This window comes from Podarcis cretensis (assembly GCF_951804945.1).
Source record: "Podarcis cretensis genome assembly, chromosome: Z".
In the NCBI taxonomy this organism is placed as follows: Eukaryota; Metazoa; Chordata; class Lepidosauria; order Squamata; family Lacertidae; genus Podarcis; species Podarcis cretensis.
In genome coordinates, this window is record NC_137184.1 from 2,228,087 (window position 1) to 2,252,301 (window position 24,215).

The 24,215-nt window shown below is 45.6% G+C and overlaps 1 protein-coding gene across 5 annotated transcripts in view; it reads left to right on the plus strand.

The window, feature by feature from the left end:
- Positions 1 to 22,313, plus strand: part of GLT6D1 (glycosyltransferase 6 domain containing 1) — a 55,513-nt gene extending 33,200 nt beyond the window's left edge. For all 5 annotated transcript variants that reach the window (XM_079962213.1, XM_079962215.1, XM_079962214.1 and 2 more), the window contains exons 7-8: positions 18,833 to 18,970; positions 20,077 to 22,313. In XM_079962213.1, coding sequence (XP_079818339.1) covers positions 18,833 to 18,970; positions 20,077 to 20,770 — 832 coding nt within the window. In that variant the 3' untranslated portion in view covers positions 20,771 to 22,313. The remainder of the gene's footprint in view (positions 1 to 18,832; positions 18,971 to 20,076) is intronic.
- Positions 22,314 to 24,215: the final 1,902 nt, after the last annotated feature.

Here is a 24,215-nt window from a genome sequence, read left to right on the forward strand (position 1 = left end):
TGATTAGAGAGTAAGCAGAACTATGTGATTCCTGTATTGCAGTGGGTTGGAGTAGATGATCCCTGGGGTTCCCTTCCAACTCTACAATTCTATGATTTGGGGCTTACTATAGCTTGGGGCTTACTATAGCTTGGGGCTTACTATAGCTTTTAGGGACGCAGGTGGCGCTGTGGGTTAAAGCCTCAGCGCCTAGGGCTTGCCGATCGAAAGGTCGGCGGTTCGAATCCCTGCGGCGGGGTGCGCTCCTGCTGCTCGGTCCCAGCACCTGCCAACCTAGCAGTTCGAAAGCACCTCCAGGTGCAAGTAGATAAATAGGGACCGCTTACCAGCGGGAAGGTAAACGGTGTTTCCGTGTGCGGCTCTGGCTCTGGCTCTGGCTCTGGCCAGAGCAGCGATGTCACGCTGGCCACGTGACCCGGAAGTGTCTCCGGACAGCGCTGGCCCCTGGCCTCTTAAGTGAGATGGGCGCACAACCCCAGAGTCTGTCAAGACTGGCCCGTACGGGCAGGGGTACCTTTACCTTTACCTTTATAGCTTTGGGCTGTCTCTAAGAAAGTTTGAGGCAATCCAGCAACTATTCCTGGACCTCCTCACCTCCCCATGTATGAAGTCTTCTCTACCTCCAGTTTCTTCCGGCTTGCAGATAACTATTGGGAGGGATCTTTCCTGTTCAGCTTAATTTTGCACTTGGCAAACCAGTATGTGAAGTAAGGGCTCATACACAGTTTCTCTTGACCCGTATTTTGATGCGCTTGTGTACCAAATATTTGCCCCCAGGCAAAGCTGACAGCTTTTCTTGTTCTGCAGCTCATCCTGGCAAAAATCCCATCTTACCTGCTGAATGGGATTTTATCTTATGTTATCTTTTCTTCCTCATTGATTTCAGACATTCACCTTCACTGTACGCTTTTCAGCACCTGCTAAAAACAATTTTGTTTAGGCAGGCCTACTCACATGTTAAGGAAGTTGATGTGAGTTTTAGTCTGTTTTTAGTCTATTGTTATTTTAACTTTTCAAAAGTTTTTAGTTAATTCTGTTCATCTTTCTTATTGGTAATGTTAATGCTTCGTGCTTTTCATAAACCTTTGAGGGGTTTTGTTTTGTTTGCACTCAGATGGTGTATACATTTTACAAAATAAATAATAAATCAGTGAAGTTATCAGATGTGCAGAAAATCAGAAGAGAGATTTTGCTTAAGCAAGTTTCATTTCTCTAGTGGGCAAGATCTGGTTTTCACAAGGCACAGCCACAGAACAATGGAGAAAGCTCTTGTGTGTACTCGAAACAAAACAAAACAAAATCCTTCCAGTGGCACCTTAGAGACCAACTAAATATGTTATTGGTATGAGCTTCCATGTGCATGAACGCTTCTGAAAGCTCATACCAATAACAAACTTAGTTAGTCTCTAAGGTGCTACTGGAAGGAATTTTTTAATTTTGTTTCTACCACGGCAGACCAGCACGGCTACCTACCTGTAACTTGTGTGTACTGTTCAGCAGTATACAGTTATCCCTTGAAATTCACACTTCTCTGAATTTTTGGATGCAGTTCTCGAGCCAAATAATGTGTGCAAAATTGCTTGTGTTGGTGGACAGTAATATAAACAAGGCATAATATTAGGAGGTGCTTGCTCTCCAAAAAGTGCATATTAGGAAAAATGTTCCTGTAAGCTACTGACAAATTTCCATGAGTGAAACTAATATAACCTAAAGCTAATGTAGAATTGTAGAGAAATGAAGCTGGCAACTATCAGAAAGTGGGCAAAATTGAAATAGAGAAACACATCTCCCCCAGTTACAGTTTAAGGAAGTTCAAAAAGGGCACTGGGACACACAAAAAAGTCACCACCATGCGCACCTAACTAAGACTCACGCCACAAGCTCTTACAACTCAAAAAAACGAAGGGAACCCCGCCCAAGAACAGTCATCTGCTTGAGCCTGTGACTTCAATTGTCCTTGCTCAAGTTCTTGCATTAGAAGCTCGTCTCAGGAAATGGTTCAGACGGTGGGGAAATAGCGTTGTTTAGCCAAGAGGAAGTTCAGGTTATTACACACACAAAATGCTTTTGATTTGGCTTTTCCTTTATAATATTAAAACCATAGAATGGTAGAATGGTAGAGTTGGAAATGACCCTGAGTGCCATTTTGCTCAACCCCCTGCAATGCTGGAATCTCAACTAAAGAATCCATGACAGATGGCCATCCAACCTCTGCTTTAAAAGTTCCAGTGAAGGAGAGTCTGATCCACTGTCAAATACAAAGTTCTTCCTGATGTTTAGTCAGAACCTCCATTTTTGTAACTTGAAGCCATTGCTTTGGATCCTACCCTCTGGAGCAGGAGAAAACAATCTTGTTCCATCTTCCATGTGACAGCCCTTTAGATATTTGAAGCCGGCGATTGTATCTCATTTCAATCTCCTCTTTACCTGGCTAAACATCCCCAATTCCCTCAACCATTCCTCTTAAGGCTTGGTTTCGAGACCCTTGATCATCTTTGTCATCCTCCTCAGCACACACTCCAGCTTGTTATAAAATTATAGAATTGTAGAGTTGAAAGTGACCCCAAGGGCCATCTAGTCAAATCAAATACCTTTATTGGCATCACAGTATAAAACATTTCAGGTCACTGGGATAATTAAAAGGGGCAAGGGTGAAGCTGTGAGGATCATAAAGTCACATTGTGATTGTGTGCACTTAGGTTTTCTGCTTCACCCTCTCTGTTTCCCAAAAGGATGGTTTGTTGGGAACCCTTTCAGGTAAAATTAAGGCTAAAAATGAAGCTACTAAAACAGTAATACCTTTGTCCCGATCTGCCAGGAGAGACCTCAATTTACTTCTTTTCAGAGTTTTAGGCTAGGGGCCTGTTAAGTTGTGGGTGAACATATCAGACAACACAGCGATTCTTCAAACAGCTCTTGTTTATTCAGAGGCCAGGACAGAACTAAACTGAAGGGCTCAGTCAGCCTGCTTATATAGAGCTCCAGTACAACGTTACTGTAGCAACTTTCTACAAATCCAATCACTATACGTCACTTTCGATCCTTCATTTGCATAACTATCTACAGTATTCCCCTGCTGGCCCAGGGTGAGAACTTCAGTACATAACAAGGCCCAACATTTTGCTCAGCATCAGTTGGTGAGGTTTACTGTGTAAAGAGCAATCCAAGAGATTGAATCAGGTTCTCCTTGGTTGCAGGCACACAGATGGGTTTGATGTGGAATATGTGAGAATCTACCTGTGGTCACTGCAGAGGGGAAGGCATTTAGTCTCGCAGGCATAAAGACTCTTCGGTGGGAAGGGAGTAATAGGTCCTTTAGATATTTGGCATAGGTTCCATAATGTGTTGTGATCCCTAAGGCCTGCAGAGAACAGGATCTCGGAGTATGAGGTAACAAATGCTGTCTTTCGTGGTCGTAGAGCCGCTGTTTGATTGTGTGGAATATGTAATTTTCATCACATGCTTCAAGGCTCTCAAGAGCAATGCCCAAACTACAGATTTTATCTTGAATTGCTCTATACCATCCAGATGCAATACGGTTTTCAAGCGTAGAGATTAAAAAGGAATTAGATGTTGTTCTAAAGTGGACTTTCAGCCAGGCCTTGATTGTAGTAAGCCATGCATTGGTTTCCATCAGATGTTGACCAGTTTCAGCACATAAGGTTAAGTAGCTTATGCATTTAGGGGCACCAAGGATCTTACGAAGAAAAGTCACTTGAATTTGTTCAATTTCTCTGTTAAATGCTTGTATCCAAATTGGAATACCATACAATAACCTTGGCATTAAAAATTTTTATAGCAGCAGAGTCCATATGGTTGCCTCTGAGGAAGAAAAAGTGAAGAATTGCAGATGTGGTGCATTTTGCTTGGATGATCATTTGGTGTCTGTGTGTTGTCCAGTTTAAATTTGGCTGATAGGATATCCCTAGTTATTTACAGGATTTTACCTGGTCAATGGGGTGATTATCTAGCCTCCATTTGACAGTTTGACGATTTTAGATTTTTCGTAATTAATTCCCAGGGAGTTGATCTGGCAGAAGGAAGAAAACGAATTTAGAAGTCTTCTAAGACCGACCTGGGTCTGAGAAAGTATTGTGGTATCATCTGCATATAGAAGCAGTTTTATTTTATGTTGGCCTAGTGTCGGTGGATGTCCATTTACATCCTCAAAGTGATGAGCCAGGTCATTTTAAAAAAGATTGAATAAGTGGGACAAGACGCATCCTTGCTTTACTCCTTTGGTTATATTTATACTTTTTGTCAACTCGCCTTGGGGGTTACATTTGATGTGACAGAATGTAGCGGTATGTAATTTTTGAATTAGAAACAGCAGGCGTTGGTCAATTCCCATTTTATATAATTTGCACCAAAGCAGATCACAGGGGACTGTGTCAAAAGCTCCTTTTAACTCTAGGAAGGCCACGTAAAGTTCCTTCCTTCCATTTTCCATGTATTTTTCCATGAGATGTGAAAGGACTATGCAATGATCAGTGGTGGATTTGCCATGGCAGAAGCCTATTTGTTCAGGCCTGAGGATCTTATTAGATGTCATCCAGTCCTTAAATTTCTTTTCCAAATGTCAGGCATACGTCTTACCAAGGATTGTTAGAAGACTTAAAAGGTAAAGGTAAAGGGCCCCTGACAGTTAAGTCCAGTCGCGGACGACTCTGGGGTTGCAGCGCTCATCTTGCTCTATAGGCTGAGGGAGCTGGCGTTTGTCCGCAGACAGTTTTTCCGGGTCATGTGGCCAGCATGACAAAGCCACTTCTGGTGAACCAGAGCAGTGCACGGAAACGCCATTTACCTTCCTGCCGGAGTGGTACCTATTTATCTACTTGCACTTTGACGTGCTTTCAAACTGCTAGGTTGGCAGATATCAGACAGTAATTCTCAGGCAGCTTTGGGTTACCTTTTTTGAATATAGGAGTGATGATGAAGTTTAGCCAAACATCTGGTAGTACCCCAAATTTGCCAATTAAAGTGAATAAATTGGCTAATAGAAGGGCCCACCAATCTGGATTGTGCCTTAAAAGTTCACCAGGGATCCCGTCTGGTCCTGGCGATTTATTTGGTGGGTCACCTAGTCTAACCCCATGCCATGCAGGAATCTCAGCTAAAACATCAACAACAGATGGCTGCTTAAAAGCTTCCAATGAAAGAGAGTCTGCAACCTCCCAAGGGAGACTGTTCCAATGTTGTTCTTAAATTTTGGTGTCCACAACTGGACACAGGACTTGGTGGTCAGACCAAGGCAGAAAAGAGTGTTACTGCTACCGCACTTTCCCTGATTGGAACACTAGACCTCTGCTGATGTAGTCTTGAATTGCATTAGCTTGCTCTTGTCTCTTCTTTTGATTCTGCTGCTGCTGCTGCTGCTGCTGCAGCATCACACTGGCTTAGTCAGTCAGTTAAAAGTAGCAGAGAGCCTTATTGGACTAGATCAAAGGTTTGGCTGTGGTTGGCCAAATTACCTCCAAGATGGCTGCAACACACCCTAAGGAACCATGCTCTTCCGTTGTTGGTGCTCAAGAGTACACTGCCACTGGGCATGGTGGTTGCACTTAGTTATCACAGCTGATGGCAGGCAGGGCATTTCTCCTTCACAGATAGTAGGCTGTATCCTGTTGCCAGTAATACTTAGAGGAGACTCATTGAAATCAGTGTGCATGACTGACTTGTGGCTGCTTATTCCCCTCCATCTGCTTATTCCCCTGCATCAATAGGAGTATAGCATCTAGATCAAGGGAAGTAATAGTGCCACTGTATTCTGCTCTGGTCAGACCTCACCTGGAGTACTGTGTCCAGTTCTGGGCACCACAGTTCAAGAAGGACACTGACAAACTGGAACGTGTCCAGAGGAGGGCAACCAAAATGGTCAAAGGCCTGGAAATGATGCCTTATGAGGAACGGCTAAGGGAGCTGGGCATGTTTAGCCTGGAGAAGAGGAGGTTAAGGGGTGATATGATAGCCATGTTCAAATATATAAAAGGATGTCACATAGAGGAGGGAGAAAGGTTGTTTTCTGCTGCTCCAGAGAAGCGGACACGGAGCAATGGATCCAAACTACAAGAAGAAGATTCCACCTAAACATTAGGAAGAACTTCTTGACAGTAAGAGCTGTTCGACAGTGGAATTTGCTGCCAAGGAGTGTGGTGGAGTCTCCTTCTTTGGAGGTCTTTAAGCAGAGGCTTGACAACCATATGTCAGGAGTGCTCTGATGGTGTTTCCTGCTTGGCAGGGGGTTGGACTCAATGGCCCTTGTGGTCTCTTCCAACTCTATGATTCTATGATTCTATGATTCTATGATCTAACACAGCAGCAAACCCATTCTCCAAGTGAGAAGTTTGCAGGTAGCCAAAACAGCATCATCCACGCACAAGAGGAAACTCGAATGTTTGCAGAAATAATAATAAAGTAAAGGTAAAGGTACCCCTGCCCGTACGGGCCAGTCTTGACAGACTCTGGGGTTGTGCGCCCATCTCACTCAAGAGGCCAGGGGCCAGCGCTGTCCGGAGACACTTCCGGGTCACGTGGCCAGCGTGACATCGCTGCTCTGGCCAGAGCCAGAGCCGCACACGGAAACGCCGTTTACCTTCCCGCTGGTAAGCGGTCCCTATTTATCTACTTGCACCCGGAGGTGCTTTTGAACTGCTAGGTTGGCAGGCGCTGGGACCGAGCAGCGGGAGCGCACCCCACCGCAGGGATTCGAACTGCCGACCTTTCGATCGGCAAGCCCTAGGCGCTGAGGCTTTAACCCACAGCGCCACCTGCGTCCCATTAGAAATAATAATAATTTATAATAATAATTTATTATTTGTAACCCGCCCATCTGGCTGGGTTTCCCCAGCCACTCTGGGCGGCTTCCATAGAAACAAAAAATACAGTAAAATATCACAGATTAAAAACTAATAATAATAATAATAATTTATTATTAAATACAAAAATATTTAAAGTGGAGAACATAAGGAAGGGAGGACCCCTGCCCTGCCCCATGAAGCCCAATGCAGACTGAGCACATATCAATGGGCATTGAACATTGGCTGGGTATTGGTGAGGAGCGTCCTGGAAGGGGGCATGATTGGCTAGCACTCTAAACAGCTGCGTCCTGCAACATATCATTGCAGCTACCCTTGTCCTCCCCCCACCCCACCCCAAAAAGCCAACTGCTGGTGGCTGTGAAGTCCTCTTCCTGCAGACCAGGAGCTTCACTTGATGCATCGTTGTAAACTCTGAGTTCTACCTTCAATGTGCAACTTTAAAATACAGCCTCAGTTCATTAATAAGGTGGGTTACAAGTGAAGAGAGCTAGGAACACCTATCTATGCCAATAGCTTTGTTGCGATATGCTAATGATCCAGTAAAACATGGCAGATAAAATACAACTAAAGCCAGTGGAGCCACAGATTCAAAAGCAGCCATTTCCCATCTTTGGTCAATGGCCAAAGAACCTCTGGAATATGTGGGAGGAGTGTTCCTGTTTAAGCGTCAGCAAAGAGATGCCAGCACAGATCACACCCTGCCTTCAGCCATGGCAAGAAGGGCACAGAACTGGGCCTCTGCCCATTTGCATCTGCCCTGCGAGAAATTAAATTTCACAGTAAGGATGCCAGTAGAAAGCATTCAGCAGAGAAAAAATGAAATGCCAAAGCACTGAGTTATTGCTACGTTTTTCTCAAGCTTTGGACACCTCCTAGCTCTTCGGGTGGGATCAAAATAAGTGGGATAGTAAGTGTATTAGTTAATAAACAGACACCATGTACAAAAAGCCACTGGCACCATTTTATTCTAGGCACAGGTGTTCCAGAAATGTGCTCTCTTGTTCATAGAACCAGCATGAACTCAGGAAAGCTGGCTCTGATTCCAGCTTTAAAGCATTTTCGTTTAGAGCTGGCCAGGGTCTCTGTCTGTCTGTCTGTCTGTGTGTGTGTGTGCGCACGCGCGCTTGTATGCTTCCACTGGAAAACAAGCAAGGATGGAAATAGCCTGCTAAAATTAAATTTAGGCAAGTGTAGCTGGGAAACAGCTTTTTTAATATATAAAATAATAATAATAATAATCCAAAATATTTGCACAACATCTGGTTCCATTTAGCATGCTTCCAAGCAAACAGAAAATGCTCCACAAGCACAGTGAGAGCTGTTGCTACGCGTCGCCGCTGTTATCGCTGTGGCTCGGAGGGGGAGCCACAGCGATAACAGCGGCGACGCGTAGCAACAAGTTCCTACTTAGCCAACTGAAATTCTACTAGCCATGATGGCCTCATCCTGTACCTCCAGTGTTGGAGGCAGGGTACCTTCGAATGCTAATTGCTGGTAATCCAAAGCAAGGAAAACATGACTGCCCTCAAGGTCTGTTTGCAGGCTTCCCATTGGCGGACCTGGTTGGCCACTGGGAGGACAGGATGTAGGTCTAGGTGTCTGGATGGCTAAGCTGACTAACTTTAGCAAACCCAGGCACTTTCCACCATGTGGCTGCTTATTAATTTACAGTTTTTTGTATTGTTCTTGTTCCAGCTGAGCTCCAAGCCTGTGAACAGGGATGGAGCAGGAGAAAGAAATCTGTTCAGCATATGTTTCAATGTATATGTATTTTAAGGCATGCTACAGATGGCAGCTTCATGAACCAAGAAACAAATAAAAATGCAGCTATCCTTTGAAATTTGTAGTTCTGCTCCCCCCCCCCAGTGCAGTTCTCCAGCCAAAAAGGTGTACAAAAGGCATCTATTAAGAACCACGTGCACAGATGTGTATATTAGTGAGAATCATGTACAAAAACACCTTACAGAGAATTGTTTTTTTTTCTGTTTTCTGTGTCTATCTTTATTAGTACTTAGCCTTGTGTGTCTATTGTGAATACATAACACAGTCTAGTACTTTATTATTATACCAGTCAGCCATACCCTTGAGTTTTTCTGATTGTTATTGTTGTTGTTTTATATATATATATATATATATATATATATATATATATATATATATTATTATTAAGGGTTTTCTTGTTTTACAGTGTAAGTGTAATGCCTCGTATTTTTTTTTTTCCCGTGTAACATTTTTACAAATCCATTTCATTTGTTGAGGCATTAGGGGGAGAAGAAAAAAGAAAAGAAAAGGAAAAGAAGAAAGGAGGGTGGAAGGAGGGGAGATGGATGGGGGTGGGGTGTTTCTATTATGCTTAATGTATGTAGTTTGGTGTCAGCGTGCTTGTGTTGTTCACTTGTGTTCCTTTGGTGGTGAGAGAGGTTGGGGTTGGCCTAGGATGTGATTGTTTGTTTGTGATTGGCTGTGGTGATCTTTGTTTTCGTGTGTGAGTGAGGTGGGTGGGTGTTTTGGATCAAGTTAGCCATATTGATTTGTATGCTGTTGGTGGATTATTGTCATTGTCCTGTTGGGCTGTGTATGTGATAAAGGGGGGCCATACCGGGGTGAAGGTGTCTTCTTCTGTTTGTCCCCGTGTCAGTTTCAGTTTGTTAGTTAATTTTTCTAGTAGGGCTGTTTCCCATACTATTTGGTACCATTGGTCCATGCTTACTCCTGACAGGTCTCTCCAGTGTCTGGTTATGGTGTTTCTGGCTGCTGAAAGTAGGTGGGTTATGAGTTCTTTGTGGAGTAAATGGGCATTGTTGTCTTGGAAGATGTTTAGTAGGGCCAATTCTGGGGTGAAGTCTAATACTTGCTTTGTTATTTTACATATTTCTCGCATGGCTGTTGTCCAGAATAGTTGGATTTTGGGACACTCCCACCACATGTGGAGGTATGTGCCTGTGGAGGTGCACCCTCTCCAGCATTTTGGTGAGGTTCCTGGGTGTATTAGCGCTAGTTTCCTTGGTGTTAGGTACCACCTGTAGGTGAGTTTCAGTGTGAGTTCTTTTCTTTTCGTTGATATGGATTTAAAGGGGGGTTTAGACCACATTCTGGTCCATTGAGTGGGGTTAATCTCATAGCCTATGTCATTCTCCCATTGTTTTTTGATTGCGTCTAGGGGATTTGCGGGATTTTGGAGTAGTATTTTGTATATTGCGGATACCGTCCCTTTACCATTTCCCTTTGTTGTTAGGAGGAGGTTTTCAAAGGTTGTCAGGGGCCTAGTTGCTGCTGATTTTACTGTTGGGTTGTTTAAGAGGGCATGTAGTTGGTGTTGTGTTAACCAGGGCATTTGGGTGTCTTCTAGTTTGTCTTGTATTTCTTGTGTTGACAAGGGTTTGTTATTTTTATAAAAGTCTATTAGGCGATATAAGCCTTTGGTTCGCCAGGCTTTTATCTGGAGGTTTTGTGCTGCATGGTGGAATAATGGGTGGTACGCCAGGGGGATTAGTGGGGATGGGGTTGGGGATAGTTTGCCTATTTGTGTTTTCCATGCTTTGAGCATGGTCTGTGTGTACCTGTTAAGTGTTGTGGGAATTTTCTTTAGTTTGTTTGGGAGGAGTGGGTATGTTGTGGTGCAGGTATTTTCAATTGTGTCCCTCTCTAGGTGTACCCATTGTTTTGTCTCATCTTCTAGTATTATATGACGTATTATATGACGTATTTGGTTGGCAATGTAATATGCTTCTATGTTGGGGATTCCCCATCCTCCTTCTGAGGTGGGGAGGTGCAGGTATTTGGGGCTTATTCTTGGTTTTTTATGTGAGAAGATGAAAGAGTGTAGTTTTCTCTGCCAACTGCGGAGTTGGGTTGAGGGGATCCAGATTGGGAGGGTTTGGAATAGGTAGGTTAGTTTTGGGAGTGTGATCATTTTGATCATGGCTATTTTGTCTGAGAGAGTGAAATTCGTGTTATTCCATCTCTTTAGGTCTTTGTTAATTTGCTGCCACAGGGGCTTGTAGTTGTGGAGGTACAATTTGTTGAGGTTTCTGGTTATTTGTACCCCTAGGTATCTGAACTTGGTGTGGCAGAGTTTTATTTTGGTGACCTTCGTGAGCTCTTTTTGGGTGTGAGGAGGGGTGTTGAAGCACATAGCTTCTGACTTTGTAAAATTTACCTGTAGGCCCGACACCATTGCAAATTTGTTGAGTTCTCTGATTAGGGAGGTTGCTGTGCTTATGGGGTCTGGTGTTGTCACCATTAGGTCATCTGCAAAGAGCCCTAATTTATAGGTTCTGCCTTTTATTTCCACTCCCTTGATGTCTGTGGCTGCTCAGATGCGGATTGCTAAGGGTTCCAGAGCCAGGATAAATAAGAAGGGAGACAGTGGGCATCCTTGTTTCGTGCCTCTTTGGATAGCTATAGTATTAGAATCCATATTGTTAATTCTGCATTTTGCTGAGGCTTGGGAGTATATTTGTTTGAGGATTTGTAGGAAGTTGGGGCCAAATTTCATGTTAGTTAGTACTGCTAATATGTATTTCCACTCTAAGCAATCAAAGGCTTTGAGGATGTCTAGGGACATAATTGTCAATGGGAGTTTCGTTGCCTTGCTGTGTTCGATCAGGTTCAGTAGTTTCCTGATGGGGTCTGTTATATTGCGGCCAGGGACAAAGCCAGTCTGGTCTGGGGCTATTAACTTGTGTAGGAAGATTTTTAGGCGGTTGGCCAAGATTGATGTGAATATCTTGTAGTCTTGGTTTATTAATGAGATTGGGCGGTATGATTCTACTTTGAGGCTGTCTTTTAGTGGTTTTGGGATGGAGACTATTTTGGAGTGGGTCCAGGTTTTGGGGATGGGGCCCCCTTTTATGATGTCGTTGAATAGGCGGGTCATGTAGGGCATCAAGGGTTCTTTGAATTTCCTATAGAATTCTGCTGTGAAGCTGTCTGGGCCTGGGGCTTTGTGTGGTTTCAGGTTTTTGAGGACCACATCTATTTCCTCTGGGGTGATAGGGCTGTCCATGAATTCCTGTTCCTCATCAGTTAGGGTAGGCATGGTCAGTCCTGCTAGAAATGTTCTGATTTCCTTCTCTGGTGGGTTATGGGAGGTGTATAGGTTGGAGTAGAATTCTGCAAATTCTGAGGTTATTTCTTCAGGGGAGGATGTTATGTTGCCGTCTTTTTTGGTGATGCAGTGTATTCTTGTTTTGAGTGCTTTTTTCCTACATCTATTTGCTAGTAATCTGGAGTTTTTCCCTCCATATTCATAGAAACGTTGTTTAGAGTATAGAATGCTGATCATTGTTTTGTTAATTTCTAGGGAGTCTAGTTCTCTCCTTTTTTGTTCTATAAGTTTGAGGAGTTTTTTAGATCCTGTTTGTTTGTAGCGTGTTGAGAGGGCTGTGATGTCTTGTTCTATTTTGCTAATTTTTGAGGTTTGTTTTTTAAGGAATGTTTTCTCTTTTATGCAAGCTCCTCTGGTGACCGCTTTCATTGTGTCCCATAGGAGGGGGGTTGTTATATTGTCTACATCGTTTTCCTTGAAGTAGTTTTGGAGGGTTTTTGTGAGACTCTCTCTAATTTGTTTGTTTGTAGTTAGGATGGGACTGAAGGACCATGATGGGGTGGTTTGTGTTCCTTCTCCTATTTTAACGATGACTTCTACTGGGGCGTGATCTGTGATTTTAATGTTACCGATGTTTGTTGATTCCACTGAGGGGATCAGACCCTGTGTGAGTAGAATGCTGTCCAGTCTGGACACTGTATCATGACATCCCGATTGGAATGTATGGCTGATGTCTCCCGGGTTTTGCTCACTCCAAATGTCGTAGAGACCCCTGTTTTTTAGCATTTTTAGTAACTTGTAAGAGTTCCTAGTTGTTGGGGGTTTGCTTCGGAGGAAGGTTGCCCATGGGGTTGTAGGGTGGATATCTTTCAGGGATATACCTTTCATATTTAGATTGAGGTCCCCTCCTAGGATTGCTTCCCCTTCAGAGAAGGAGAGGAATTTGTTTAGTGTCTTCTGGAAGAATTCTAATTGTTTCGCGTTTTGGCCATATATGGAGCCAATTGTCAGTTTGATTTTACCATCTAGTGTCCCTTTAGCGAAAATGAATCTGCCTTTTTTGTCCCTGAGGACTGTTGTGGCAGTGAAGTTCAGGTCTCTACTGAGTATTATGGCTACACCGCGAGCTTTCCCTGAGCCTCGTGCGACCCACCGCTGACTGAAGCGGGGGTCGCTCAGGAGTTTGCTGCCTTTGGGTGGGTTGTGTATTTCTTGTAGGAAGGTGATGTGTGGTTTCATGGTGTTTATGTATGAGGTGATGCGTTTTCTTTTGATGGGGTTTCCCAGCCCCCTCACGTTTAATGTAATTGCTTTTAGGTTAGCCATCTTGCTTATCTATTATGTGGGGCGATTCCCTGCCAACCCGTTCGGGTTGTCTTGTGTCTCTCTCTTCGTGTTGTTTAAAGAACCAGTGGGGTTGCGCTGACCTAGGGTGTGGTGGGTGGGGGGCTAATGGGATTAGAGTAAGATTTGGGTTAAAGAGTAGGGGGTAAGTTGTAGAGAGTTTCCTATATGTAGTCATATAGGTGTTTGTTTGGGGTATTTTGGGCCATCTGGCATTTAGCCGGTTGGTCCTAGGTCTCAGCTGGTGTGGAAGGCCGTGTTCAAGGACAGGCCGTCCCCCCTATTGTTTGCGAGAGGGGGAGATCAGTGAGACAGTGTGAAGTGACTTTGTAACGTCGCTGTCAAGTATAAGGTTCATGAGCAATGTTGCCAATGTTATGAGCAACATTGTTGGTGTGTGGGTGTGGGAGCTGGTACGCTCTGGTGCCACCATAGTGCTGGTTGGGTATCAGATTTTAGCCTGATTGTGGGTTGTGTTATTGACGTTGGAGGAGTTGTTTTTCCTTAGTATGGAGTATGGGAATGTTGAAGGTGTGGGTGGTGGGGAATGTGGTTGAGGTCGTCTGGGCTGGTGTTGGGGTGGGGATTTCTGTGGGGGTGTGGGGCTGGGGGGATGTTGATGGTGTTAAGTAAATCTATGTTTTGGGGGGAGAGAGAGGGGGAACGGGGGGGGGGGAATCACCAGTCCTTTAGTTTGTGGCTTCATTCAGCTGCGGTTGTTGTTGTTGTAGGGCTGTCCATCTGCGATGAATTGGTTTGGTTAATCTTGGTCTGGTTTCTTGTGTCGTATGGCCGGCGGGGTGGTTCTGAGCATGATGCTTGTCTGTATTGGTTTGCGTTGTTGTGCCGCTTCTGTTGTTTCCTTTTCTTCTTCTCTACCGTCGTCCAGTTGTTTGCTGTTGTTTCCTCGTGGTTGGGGCTGTCACTTGGTGGGTTTGTCGGTTGCCATTCCAGTGGGAGGTCGAGTTCAAGGTTCTTTAGTAGTTGTAGGGCCTCAGATATGTTGGTGGCCGTGTGTTGTGTTGTATTAGTTGTTACAATGAGGCGGAAGGGGAAGCCCCATCGGTATTTGATCCCGGCTTGTTGGAGACGCTGGGTGAATGGGCGCAGGCTTTTCCTCCGGTTTAGGGTATCCTGGGATAGGTCCTGTAGGGCCAGAATGGGGGTTTCTCCATATCAAAGGTTGGTTGAGTTTCTGAGGTTGTTCCATACCTCTTCCTTCTTTTTGTAGCGCGTGAAGCATACAATGATGTCTCTTGGGGGGGCGCTGGGTTTTGGCATGGGTTTTAGGGCTCTGTGAGCCCTCTCCAAGTCATCTGCCTCAAGTTTCAGGCCTGGGATTGTGTTTTTCAGCCAGCGTATAATTAGGTCTGCTGGGCTTTTCTCCTCTGTTTTTTCAGGAAAGTTGTGGAAGCGGATGTTACAGCGTCTATTGCGATCTTCAAGGTCGGCTTGCTTAATTTTCATCTCTCTGTGTTCTGCTTCCATTTGGTTTACCAGTTCGTCCAGTTTCTTGTTCACACGTGCGTTCTCCTCTCGGTATTGCTCTATTATTCTTTCTTGCATTTGGTTCTTGTTCTCTAGAGCTTCCACTTTGGAGGTTAGATTGTTGATTAGTGCCTGCATGGGAGCCATTGTGGCCTTCAGTGTTTCTTCTAATCGTGCTTCTAATCTTGCTTCCATTTCCCTCAGATCTCGTTTCGTTACTGGGTGGTCGTCATCTTGAAGGGGAGTTATGGTATTGGCATTGTTTGCCATCTCCCTGGTTGGTGTCATCTCAGTCTCCCTAATGGTTTTGGTTTGAGGTTGGCTTGGCATCCTCTTGGAGTAGGGCGTGTGGTGGTTAGGAGTTGTGGCAGTGGTGATTCCTGGGTATTGCTGGGTTGCTGGGCTGATCAGGCGTTGCCGGTGGCTTTTACAGAGCGTTTGGATTAGGTGGTCATTTGTGTCACTTCTAGCCTGTGTTTTAAGAACTTGTCTAGAGTTTCTGTGGTTGCCTCAGCGTTGCCGCCAAAGCGGGGGGGGGGGGCAGGTAAGTAGAGATGGGTAGACTAACGGACAGACAGTTCATATAAGGGGGAGGGGTTAGCAGGTAGAGATGCAAGAGATTAGAGGGGTGGGGCCAGGGAAAATATGTGTTTAGGAGGGGGTTGTATATACCCAAAAAGGGTATTGGGGTCCGGTTAAGGTGGAGGTTGGGGTTGGGGGTGCGCTCAGAAACAGAGACAGACAAATAGGCTATATGTAAAGGGTGGAGGGAGAAAAAGGAAGAAGAAGAAAGAAAGAAGAAGGGGGGAGACGGGGGGGGAGAGGGGAGATTGGAGTAAAAGAGAAGAGAGAGAGAGAGACAAAAAGAGAGTTGAAAGAGAGAGGAGAGATAGTACAGTAATATCAGCGGTATTAGATTGCCGCAGTAGTTTTAGCTATAGTATGAGGGGGGCAAAGTAGGATATGGTGATATGAATGTGTGTATGTGTTTCCTTTAGGGGAAGCGGGGGGATGGAGAGAGGGAGGAGGAAGAGAAAAGGAGAGGAGGAGGGGGAAGGGTGGGAAAAGGAGGGAGAAGAAAAGAGAGGGGGAGAGAAGGGAGGGGGAGGGAGGGTGAGCTGTGGCAATGGTATGGGGGGGGAGTCTTATTTTAAAAGAGGGGGTGGGGGGAAAGGGCTCCCCCCTCAAAAACAAGCTGACGAACAGGCTAAAAAGGGGGTGTTGATTTTAAAAGATAAAGGGGATAGAGAACAAAATTGGGGATGGAGAAAGGTGGGATAAAAGGAAAAAATAAAGGGGGTGAAGGGAGAGAGAGAGGAGAGAAAAAAGGGAGAGAAAAAAAACGGGGGGGGGGGAGTATCAATAGCAATAGCAGTGATATGGAGGAAATTTTTGTTTAAAAAGAGAGTGGTGGTCGTGGATGGGGGTGAAAGATCCCCCCCTCAAGAACAAGCTAACAAATAGAATAGGAATAGAAATAGAATAGAGGGGGGGATTGTGTGTTTTTTTTAATATATATAAAAAAAGAAACCTATTTCCCCCTAATTATTATTATTATTTTCTGTTTGAAAAAAGTAAGGGTGGCTGCTGCAGCAGTGGTCCCTCTTTTAAAAAGAAAAATGATCAAAGTAGGTATATGGGGGGGAATAATAATAATAATAATAATAATAATAATTTATTATTTGTACCCCGCCCATCTGGCTGGGTTTCCCCAGCCACTCTGGGCGGCTTCCAACAGAGATGAAAAATACACTAAAATGTCACATATTAAAAATTTCCCTGAACAGGGCTGCCTTCAGATGTTTTCTGAATGTCAGGTAGTTGTCCATCGCCTTGACATCCGATGGGAGGGCATTCCACAGGGCAGGCGCCACCACTGAGAAGGCCCTCTGCCTGGTTCCCTGCAACTTGGCCTCTCACAGTGAGGGAACCGCCAGAAGGCCCTCGGAGCTGGACCTCAGTGTCCGGGCAGACCGATGGGGGAGGAGACGCTCCTTCAGATATACTGGACCGAGACTGTTTAGGGCTTTCAAGGTCAGCACCAACACTTTGAATTGTGCTCGGAAACGTACTGGGAGCCAATGTAGGTCTTTCAAGACCGGTGTTATATGGTCTCGGCGGCCGCTCCCAGTCACCAGTCTAGCTGCCGCATTCTGGATTAGTTGTAGTTTCCAGGTCACCTTCAAAGGTAGCCCCACGTAGAGCGCATTGCAGTAGTCCAAGCGGGAGATAACCAGAGCATGTACCACTCTGGCGAGACAGTCTGCAGGCAGATAGGGTCTCAGCCTACGTACCAGATGGAGCTGGTAAACAGCTGCCCTGGATACAGATTTGACCTGTGCCTCCATGGACAGCTGTGAGTCCAGAATGACTCCCAGGCTGCGCACCTGGTCCTTCAGGGGCACAGTTACCCCATTCAGGACCAGGGAATCCTCCACACCTGCCCGCCTCCTGTCCCCCAAAAACAGTACTTCTGTCTTGTCAGGATTTTTTTAAACAAAAAAAAAGGGAGAGGGGGAGGAAGGGGTTAAAAAAGGATATATATATTTTTTTAAAAAGGGGGGGGGGAAAGAGGGTAGTTTCTTCCTTTCTGCGATCTCCTTTGTCATGCGGTTTTCCTCTGTTTTCCGGAGGGGTAGGCTCCCGTCGGCTCAGCCACGTGTTTTTTCGGAGCCTGTTTTTTCGGAGCCGTGCTCACCTACCTCTCCTCTTCTTTCCCGTCGGCAGAGATGGGGGGCAGCAGCGGTAAAGTTGGGGCTCTTTTTTCTTTCTTTCCTTTTCTCCTTCGTTCCCCCTTTTCTCTTCTTTTTCTCCCTCTCTGCGTTGGCCGCACTGTCCTCCTGGTTTTGGAGCTCCTCTTAGCTGTTGGGGGGGGTGGTCGGGTGCCTTTCCGGGTGCCTTTCCGGCTCAATCTCAGTCCTGGGGGGGGGGGTGTTTTGGCTCCTTTGATGGACCCCCGGGCACCCCCAATTCCTCTCTGCTGGCAGTGCTGGCGGCAGCAGTCCTGGGAGTCCGGGAATCGGCCAGACAGAGCCTTTTACTCTAGCTGGCTTCAGGAGCTCTTTTCTGCTGTTGCAGCCGCCATGCTCCTTACAGAGAATTGTTTGCAAAAAAATTTGCATAGAGATATCTGCAAAGTTTCATGTACTTTTTACTTATATTTTTTAATGTGAATTGATGTGGAAATGAGGTGAGCTGAATTTAAGACTGAGGGCATAAGTAAAAATGGAAAAATGAGAAATTGAGTCTAAGAGATGCATCCATTCCTACCAGTCTGTCACACAACAAAGAGAACCTTGAGGTCTAGCACGTTTATTACAGCAAAAGCTTTGCACAGACTATTATTATTTGTTACGTTTGTTAATCACATTATACCCAAAGGGGGGGGGGCGGAAGGGTCTCAAAGCAACTTGCATTGAGATAGAATGCAAACGGACAAAATCAATTAAAAACCAGAAAATTGAAAACAATGCACAATCTATAAGGGAGCTATCGTGTGGCTGGCAAAAATGCTTTTTTTCTTCAGGGTCTTTGGGGATTCTGGAGCTATGACGCCTCCTGGCTAGATGGACCTGCCTGTCAACTGGTAACCAGGTCAGGGCCCTAGAATCAAAATACCTTCCAATTCAGAGGCTGGCCCTACCTAGTGATGCCCTCTCTTGAACCCATGACCTTCTGCATGCAACGCAGATGCTCTGTCACTGAATTACGGCCTTTCCCTGAAATACTCTCCCCGGACTAGTTTTCCTGATGCTTCTGCTGCTGCTGCCACCCTCCTTGTTGCCAGGCAAACATGCTATTGTACTCCTGCTTCAACCTTTTAAAAAGCACTGTAAAACAAACAAAAGCATCTTGGCTTGCTCTGCCACTGACTGTTAGCTGCATTTTTTTATTTGTTACTCCTTGCAAATTCAAGCTTAAATGGCTTGCCTTGCATACTGTGCATTAGCTGTTTTGATTGCATTTGTGCTCAAGATACCAGGATACAACCTCAACTCTGTTAATGGTGATGACATCAGGGCGCTCAGGTGGCAGTGGTGTGGGGGCAAAACCCCCCCCCACCTAATATATATACTTCCAACTAGATTTCCACCATTTTGGGCATCCATGCTTTTTTCTCATTTCTTCGCAGCGCACGAACGGACACGCCCACCCTGACCCCTTGGTCGGCGCCCATCATCTGGGATGGAACAGTCGGGAGACCGGTCTTGGACAACTACTATAAGCAGCAGAAAGTCACCATTGGCTTGACGGTTTTCGCTATTGGGAAGTAAGTTCACTTGCAGCCCAATCTGATGCATGTTACTCTTGAGTAGGTCCCCTTGTGTTCAGTGGCACTAGATCACAGGTAAAATATGGATCAGGATTGGGGCCTGCTGCTTGCTTGCCAAACTTTTCCTGGCTGGATTTGCAAAGCAACATCCATTGTCCAGCCACGTATTTTATTTATTACCCGTCCTTTGCCTTAAGGACCCAGGGCAGGTTTCAACAATTCCAACACAAAAGCAGTGCAAAATAACTTAGGATTGCAGCTGTAAGGCAGGTTCTAAAAACTGCACCTCCTTTCCCTTGAAATGTGCATCTTCAGCATTTATCAGAAGCTGGGCAATGAAGGTGCCAGGCACACCTCTCTGGGGAGAGGTTTCCGCAGGGTAGGGGCTGCTCCAGAGAAGACCCATTCCCAGCCTGCAACTCACACACACCGAGCTTCTGAGGGTTGTGGAGCAACCAATAGGGCCCTGTCTGCCAATCGTAGCACCAGAGAGGGTCTGTCAGAAAGGAGGCAGTCTTTCAAGTATTTGTCACATTCTTAGTCACAATGACCCTTGGTCACCTCGGTTGCCCTTCCTCTGGGCAAACCCGCCATAAGAACACCAGAAGAGTCTACTGGATCAGGCCAATGTTTTAAAAGAAGATCAGACAAATTCATGGAGGAGAAGGCTATCAAAAGCTACTAGCCACAATGACTATTCTCTGCCTCTAAGGTCAGAGGTGGTAAATTCTTCTTACTGATTCCTTTCTGGGGGTTGAAGAGAGAATGCTCTTGTGTTTGGATCAAGCATGTGGGTTTCTCCTTGAGTCATCTAGTTGGCCACTGTGAAAGAATGCTGGCCTAGATGGGCCATTGGCCTCATCCAGCAGACGGTTCTGATGCTCTTATGGTGGGTTTGCCCAATGGAAGGGCAACGGAGGTGACCAAGGGTTCTTCTTCTGTTCTTAATTGGGTGCTGATTCACATCTGAAAAACAATGTTGGTCTCAGTCCAGAGTTGAGCACTGGGGCCCTCACCCTGCTTTAAAGTCAGCTTCTGGGACCCTGGGTTAGGAGATCTGCCCAGAACCCACCTGTCTCCATTTGTCCCTCTCCATTCCCCAGGTATCTAGACAAATACTTGAAGAACTTCTTGACTTCTGCAAACGCTTTCTTCATGACTGGGCACAATGTGATCTTCTACATCATGGTGGACGACCTCACCAAAGTGCCTCTTATTGAGCTGGGCCCCCTGCGGGTGCTGAAAGTCTTCCAGGTGAAAAGGGAGAGCCGGTGGCAAGACATCAGCATGATGCGGATGAAGGTGATTGGGGACCTAATCGAGAGCCACATCCGCCACGAGGTGGACTTCCTCTTCTGCATGGATGTTGACCAGGTCTTCCAGAGTGACTATGGGGTGGAGACCCTTGATGAGTCCGTGGCGCAGCTCCATGCTTGGTTTTACAATGCAGACAAGACTGTGTTCACTTATGAGAGGCGTCCTGAGTCGACTGCGTACATCCCCTATGGGGAGGGGGACTACTATTACCATGGGGCCATATTTGGGGGGACCCCACTGCGTGTTCTGAACCTCACCCGTCAATGCTATCAAGGCATCAAGGAGGACAAGGAACACAACCTTGAGGCGGTGTGGCATGACGAAAGCCACCTGAACAAATATTACCTCCTCAACAAACCAACCAAGGTGTTATCCCCTGAGTACTGCTGGGATTATAAAATTGGCATCCCCAGCGCCATAAGAAATGTCAAGTTATCCTGGATGCCCAAAGAATATGGTGAAGTTAGAAGTAACTTATGACTCCGCGGCCCTCCTCAAATCACACCGGCAGGGGTCAACGAACTTTTTCGGTCGCAGAACCGTTTGAGCATTTCAACTCTCGTCCTCTGCAGGAAGGAGAGAAAACTTTGCCAAAATATTTTAGTTCACTAAACTGTGACGCTCTCTCAGCTCTTCTCTATAGATTCCTTGGAAGGCTTGTAGGAACCAGATGTCAGAAGAGCCTTTTGTGAACAGGTTGTTGATTTGGTTGCTGATCTTTTGCTCTCAGGAAATGCTGTTGGTGTTGGGAACATTTGTGGAAGCAGCACACAGCTATGTGCCAAGCTAGGATCCCTCCACAGTGGCACGGTGACATCAGAGAGGTTGGCAAGATGGTTGTTTTATTCCTTGGATGTGCAAAGAAGGGAGAGTTGGAACCGCTAAGGGGTCTGGAGGGTAGCAGTAAATGGGGGAGGGGTGGCGTCATCGAGGCCATGAGGTTGCGATAAAGCTGGTGCAAACGCAGAAGTGTCCCTGAGAACGTGTTTTTAAACAAAGATTTTTGAATGACGGTCTAAATCTTGCCTTCCTAATTGTTTTGTTTTGTTTTCCCCCCAAATGAGGATCACTGTACAGACAACATAAACCTCAGTGGGGGCAATGTGAGGGGGGTATCACTTTATTAATGCCAATTTGGGGGTTTTTTTGCTACCAAAGAACAGGTTCATGTCGTCGTTTGTTTTTAAAAACAAAGAAACGTGTTTCCTTAGCTGCCGTCCAGTGGTTGAAAGCTCCCTCATTTTGCGACATATCATTTTCCCACCTTAAATCTTGTTTTTGCTGCTGCCCATGGTGGTTCCAATTGCTACATCTTTCCCTCGCCGGCGGGTGCTATCTTACGGGGTTCCGGACAGGGAGTTGTTCTGGGGCATTGTGGAAGGCCGTAAAGGTGGCATCTCCCACGGCCCACCACTTTTTGCAGCAGTTGCTATGTCATGTCGCCGCACACAACCTCATGGAATGATGCCCTGTTGGTGCACCGTGGATAAGTAACATGGCAGCCACAGGGGCAATTGCTGAGAAGATCTGTGTTAGAAGAAGAGGAGGAGTTTGGATTTGATATCCCGCTTTATCACTACCCAAAGGAGTCTCAAAGCAGCTAACAATCTCCTTTCCCATCCTCCCCCACAACAAACACTCTGTGAGGTGAGTGGGGCTGAGAGACTTCAAAGAAGTGTGACTGGCCCAAGGTCACCCAGCAGCTGCATGTGGAGGAGCGGGGAAGCGAACCCAGTTCACCAGACTATGAGTCCACCACTCTTAATCACTACACCACACTGGCTCACAGTTAGTACCGCTGCTGCCTGAGAGGTAAACTCTTCCGCTCCCCACAACCATCATTGCGGTGCTCCCCAACGCAGCCTGATTGCGATTCCCATTTGTATCCTGTTTCTTCCTTTGTGTATTTCTTTTTGCTGCGAAAATGGAAGCCCTTCCACACAGCCAAAGGTGATTGTTTTGTTAATTTATTTGGTTGCAAATGATCCTGATATAATAAATGCAAATCCTTATTTTATCAAAATCTTATGTGTTTGTGCTGGGAGTTGCATCCTGGAGGAAGATGTCTGTATAATGTGCCACAGGGATATTAGTTGGGTTGGGTTTTTGCCTGGGGGTGGGGAAATTGTTTTTATTGTTGCTGCTGCTATTGCTGAGCACTACCCCACTTTCCAAGCAATGCAAGATTCCAGGCATGATTCCAGGCAGGGTCCAGTTTCCTTGGAATGAGGGACAACTATTATGTGCCTTTAGGATATACGGTTCATTTACACATATACACATAAATGAACACATGTTCATTTACACAGCCTTCTGGCGGTTCCCTCCCTGCGAGAAGCCAAGTTACAGGGAACCAGGCAGAGGGCCTTCTCGGTAGTGGCGCCCGCCCTGTGGAACGCCCTCCCACCAGATGTCAAAGAGAAGAACAACTACCAGACATTTAGAAGACATCTGAAGGCAGCCCTGTTTAGGGAAGCTTTTAATGTTTAACAGACTACTGTATTTTAATACTTTGTTGGAAGCTGCCCAGAGTGGCTGGGGAAACCCAGGGTATAAATAATAATGTTGTTGTTGTTGTTGTTGTTGTTGTTGTTGTTGTTGTTGTATAATTTTGTTGTTGTTGTTGTTGTTGTTGTTGTTGTTGTTGTTGTTGTTGTTATACATCCTGAGCCTGAGATGGAGGGGCTCACATCATCAACACCTGAGAAGCTCTTGCTCCTCCCATAGTCATGGCCTTGGATTCCATTGGAAATCCTGCATTACTGTCACTCTCTGGCTTCTTCCTGCTTCTAGCACACACACACACACACACACACACACACACACACACACACAGACAGGCTGTTGCCCTTCTCACTAGCAGCCAAGGGAGGGAGGAGGCTCACCCATTTGCCCTTTGGAACAAAACCAATTCTACTAAAAACAGTACTTAAGAAGGAACTACAGCCACTAGCTCACAGAGAGACTTGCATGGAATGCATAGCTTGGCTATGGAATCCTCCATTAGATTTTAACCCTTGCTGGATCCATGACCCCAGGGATTAGAAGGGACTCGGGCAACATCATGCTGATTAACCCTCCGCTGCCGCCACCATGCAAACTCACATTATGTTTAGAATGAATTAGCTCCCTTTCACCCTAAGGTCCTAGGGCGGTTTGCATTATTAGAGCACAATATTAAAAATGGTTCAAAACAACTCACAATCACAGATATCCTAAAAATATCTCAAGTTTCAAAAGGCCAGGGTAATGAGGTTCATCTTCAGCATTCACCGGAAGCTCTACAATGAAGGGGCCAGGCACAACTCTCTGAGACAGGTGTTCCATAATTTCACAGCCACAGAGAGAACCTTCTCCTGGGCCACCAACCCCCAAACTTCTGAAGGTGAAGAAACAACCCAGAGGGTTCCTTGTGCTGGTCTTAGTACCCAAGGGCAGCAGGCTGCCTTCCAGATATCTGCGGTCTGAGTCATTCAGTGCTTTAAATGCTAAGTGAGCAGCTTGAATTGTCCCTGGAAACAAAATGGTGACCAGTGCAGCTGTTCCAAACAGATCTAGAGACCTAAGCAGAACCCCAGCCAATAATCTGGCCGCTGCATTTTAGACCAACTGAAGTTTCCGATTCATCTTCAAGGGCACCCCACGGAAAGTGCATTGCAGTAATCTAACCTGAAAGTTACCAGAGCATGCAGTACAGTTGCCAAGTCAGCTCTGTCCAAATGGGGCCAGATCAGGACTATGCATTTAAAATAAAAATAAAAACTTCTCCCAGTCAGCAAACATAATGTTATATCCTATATCTTGTGCCCATTGGGAGAAGTTGTGGACCACCAGGATTAAATTTACGGCATGTAATGCCTTAAGAGAGAACATTATGAAAATGATGTATAGGTGGTACATGACCCCAGTCAAGCTTGCAAAAATA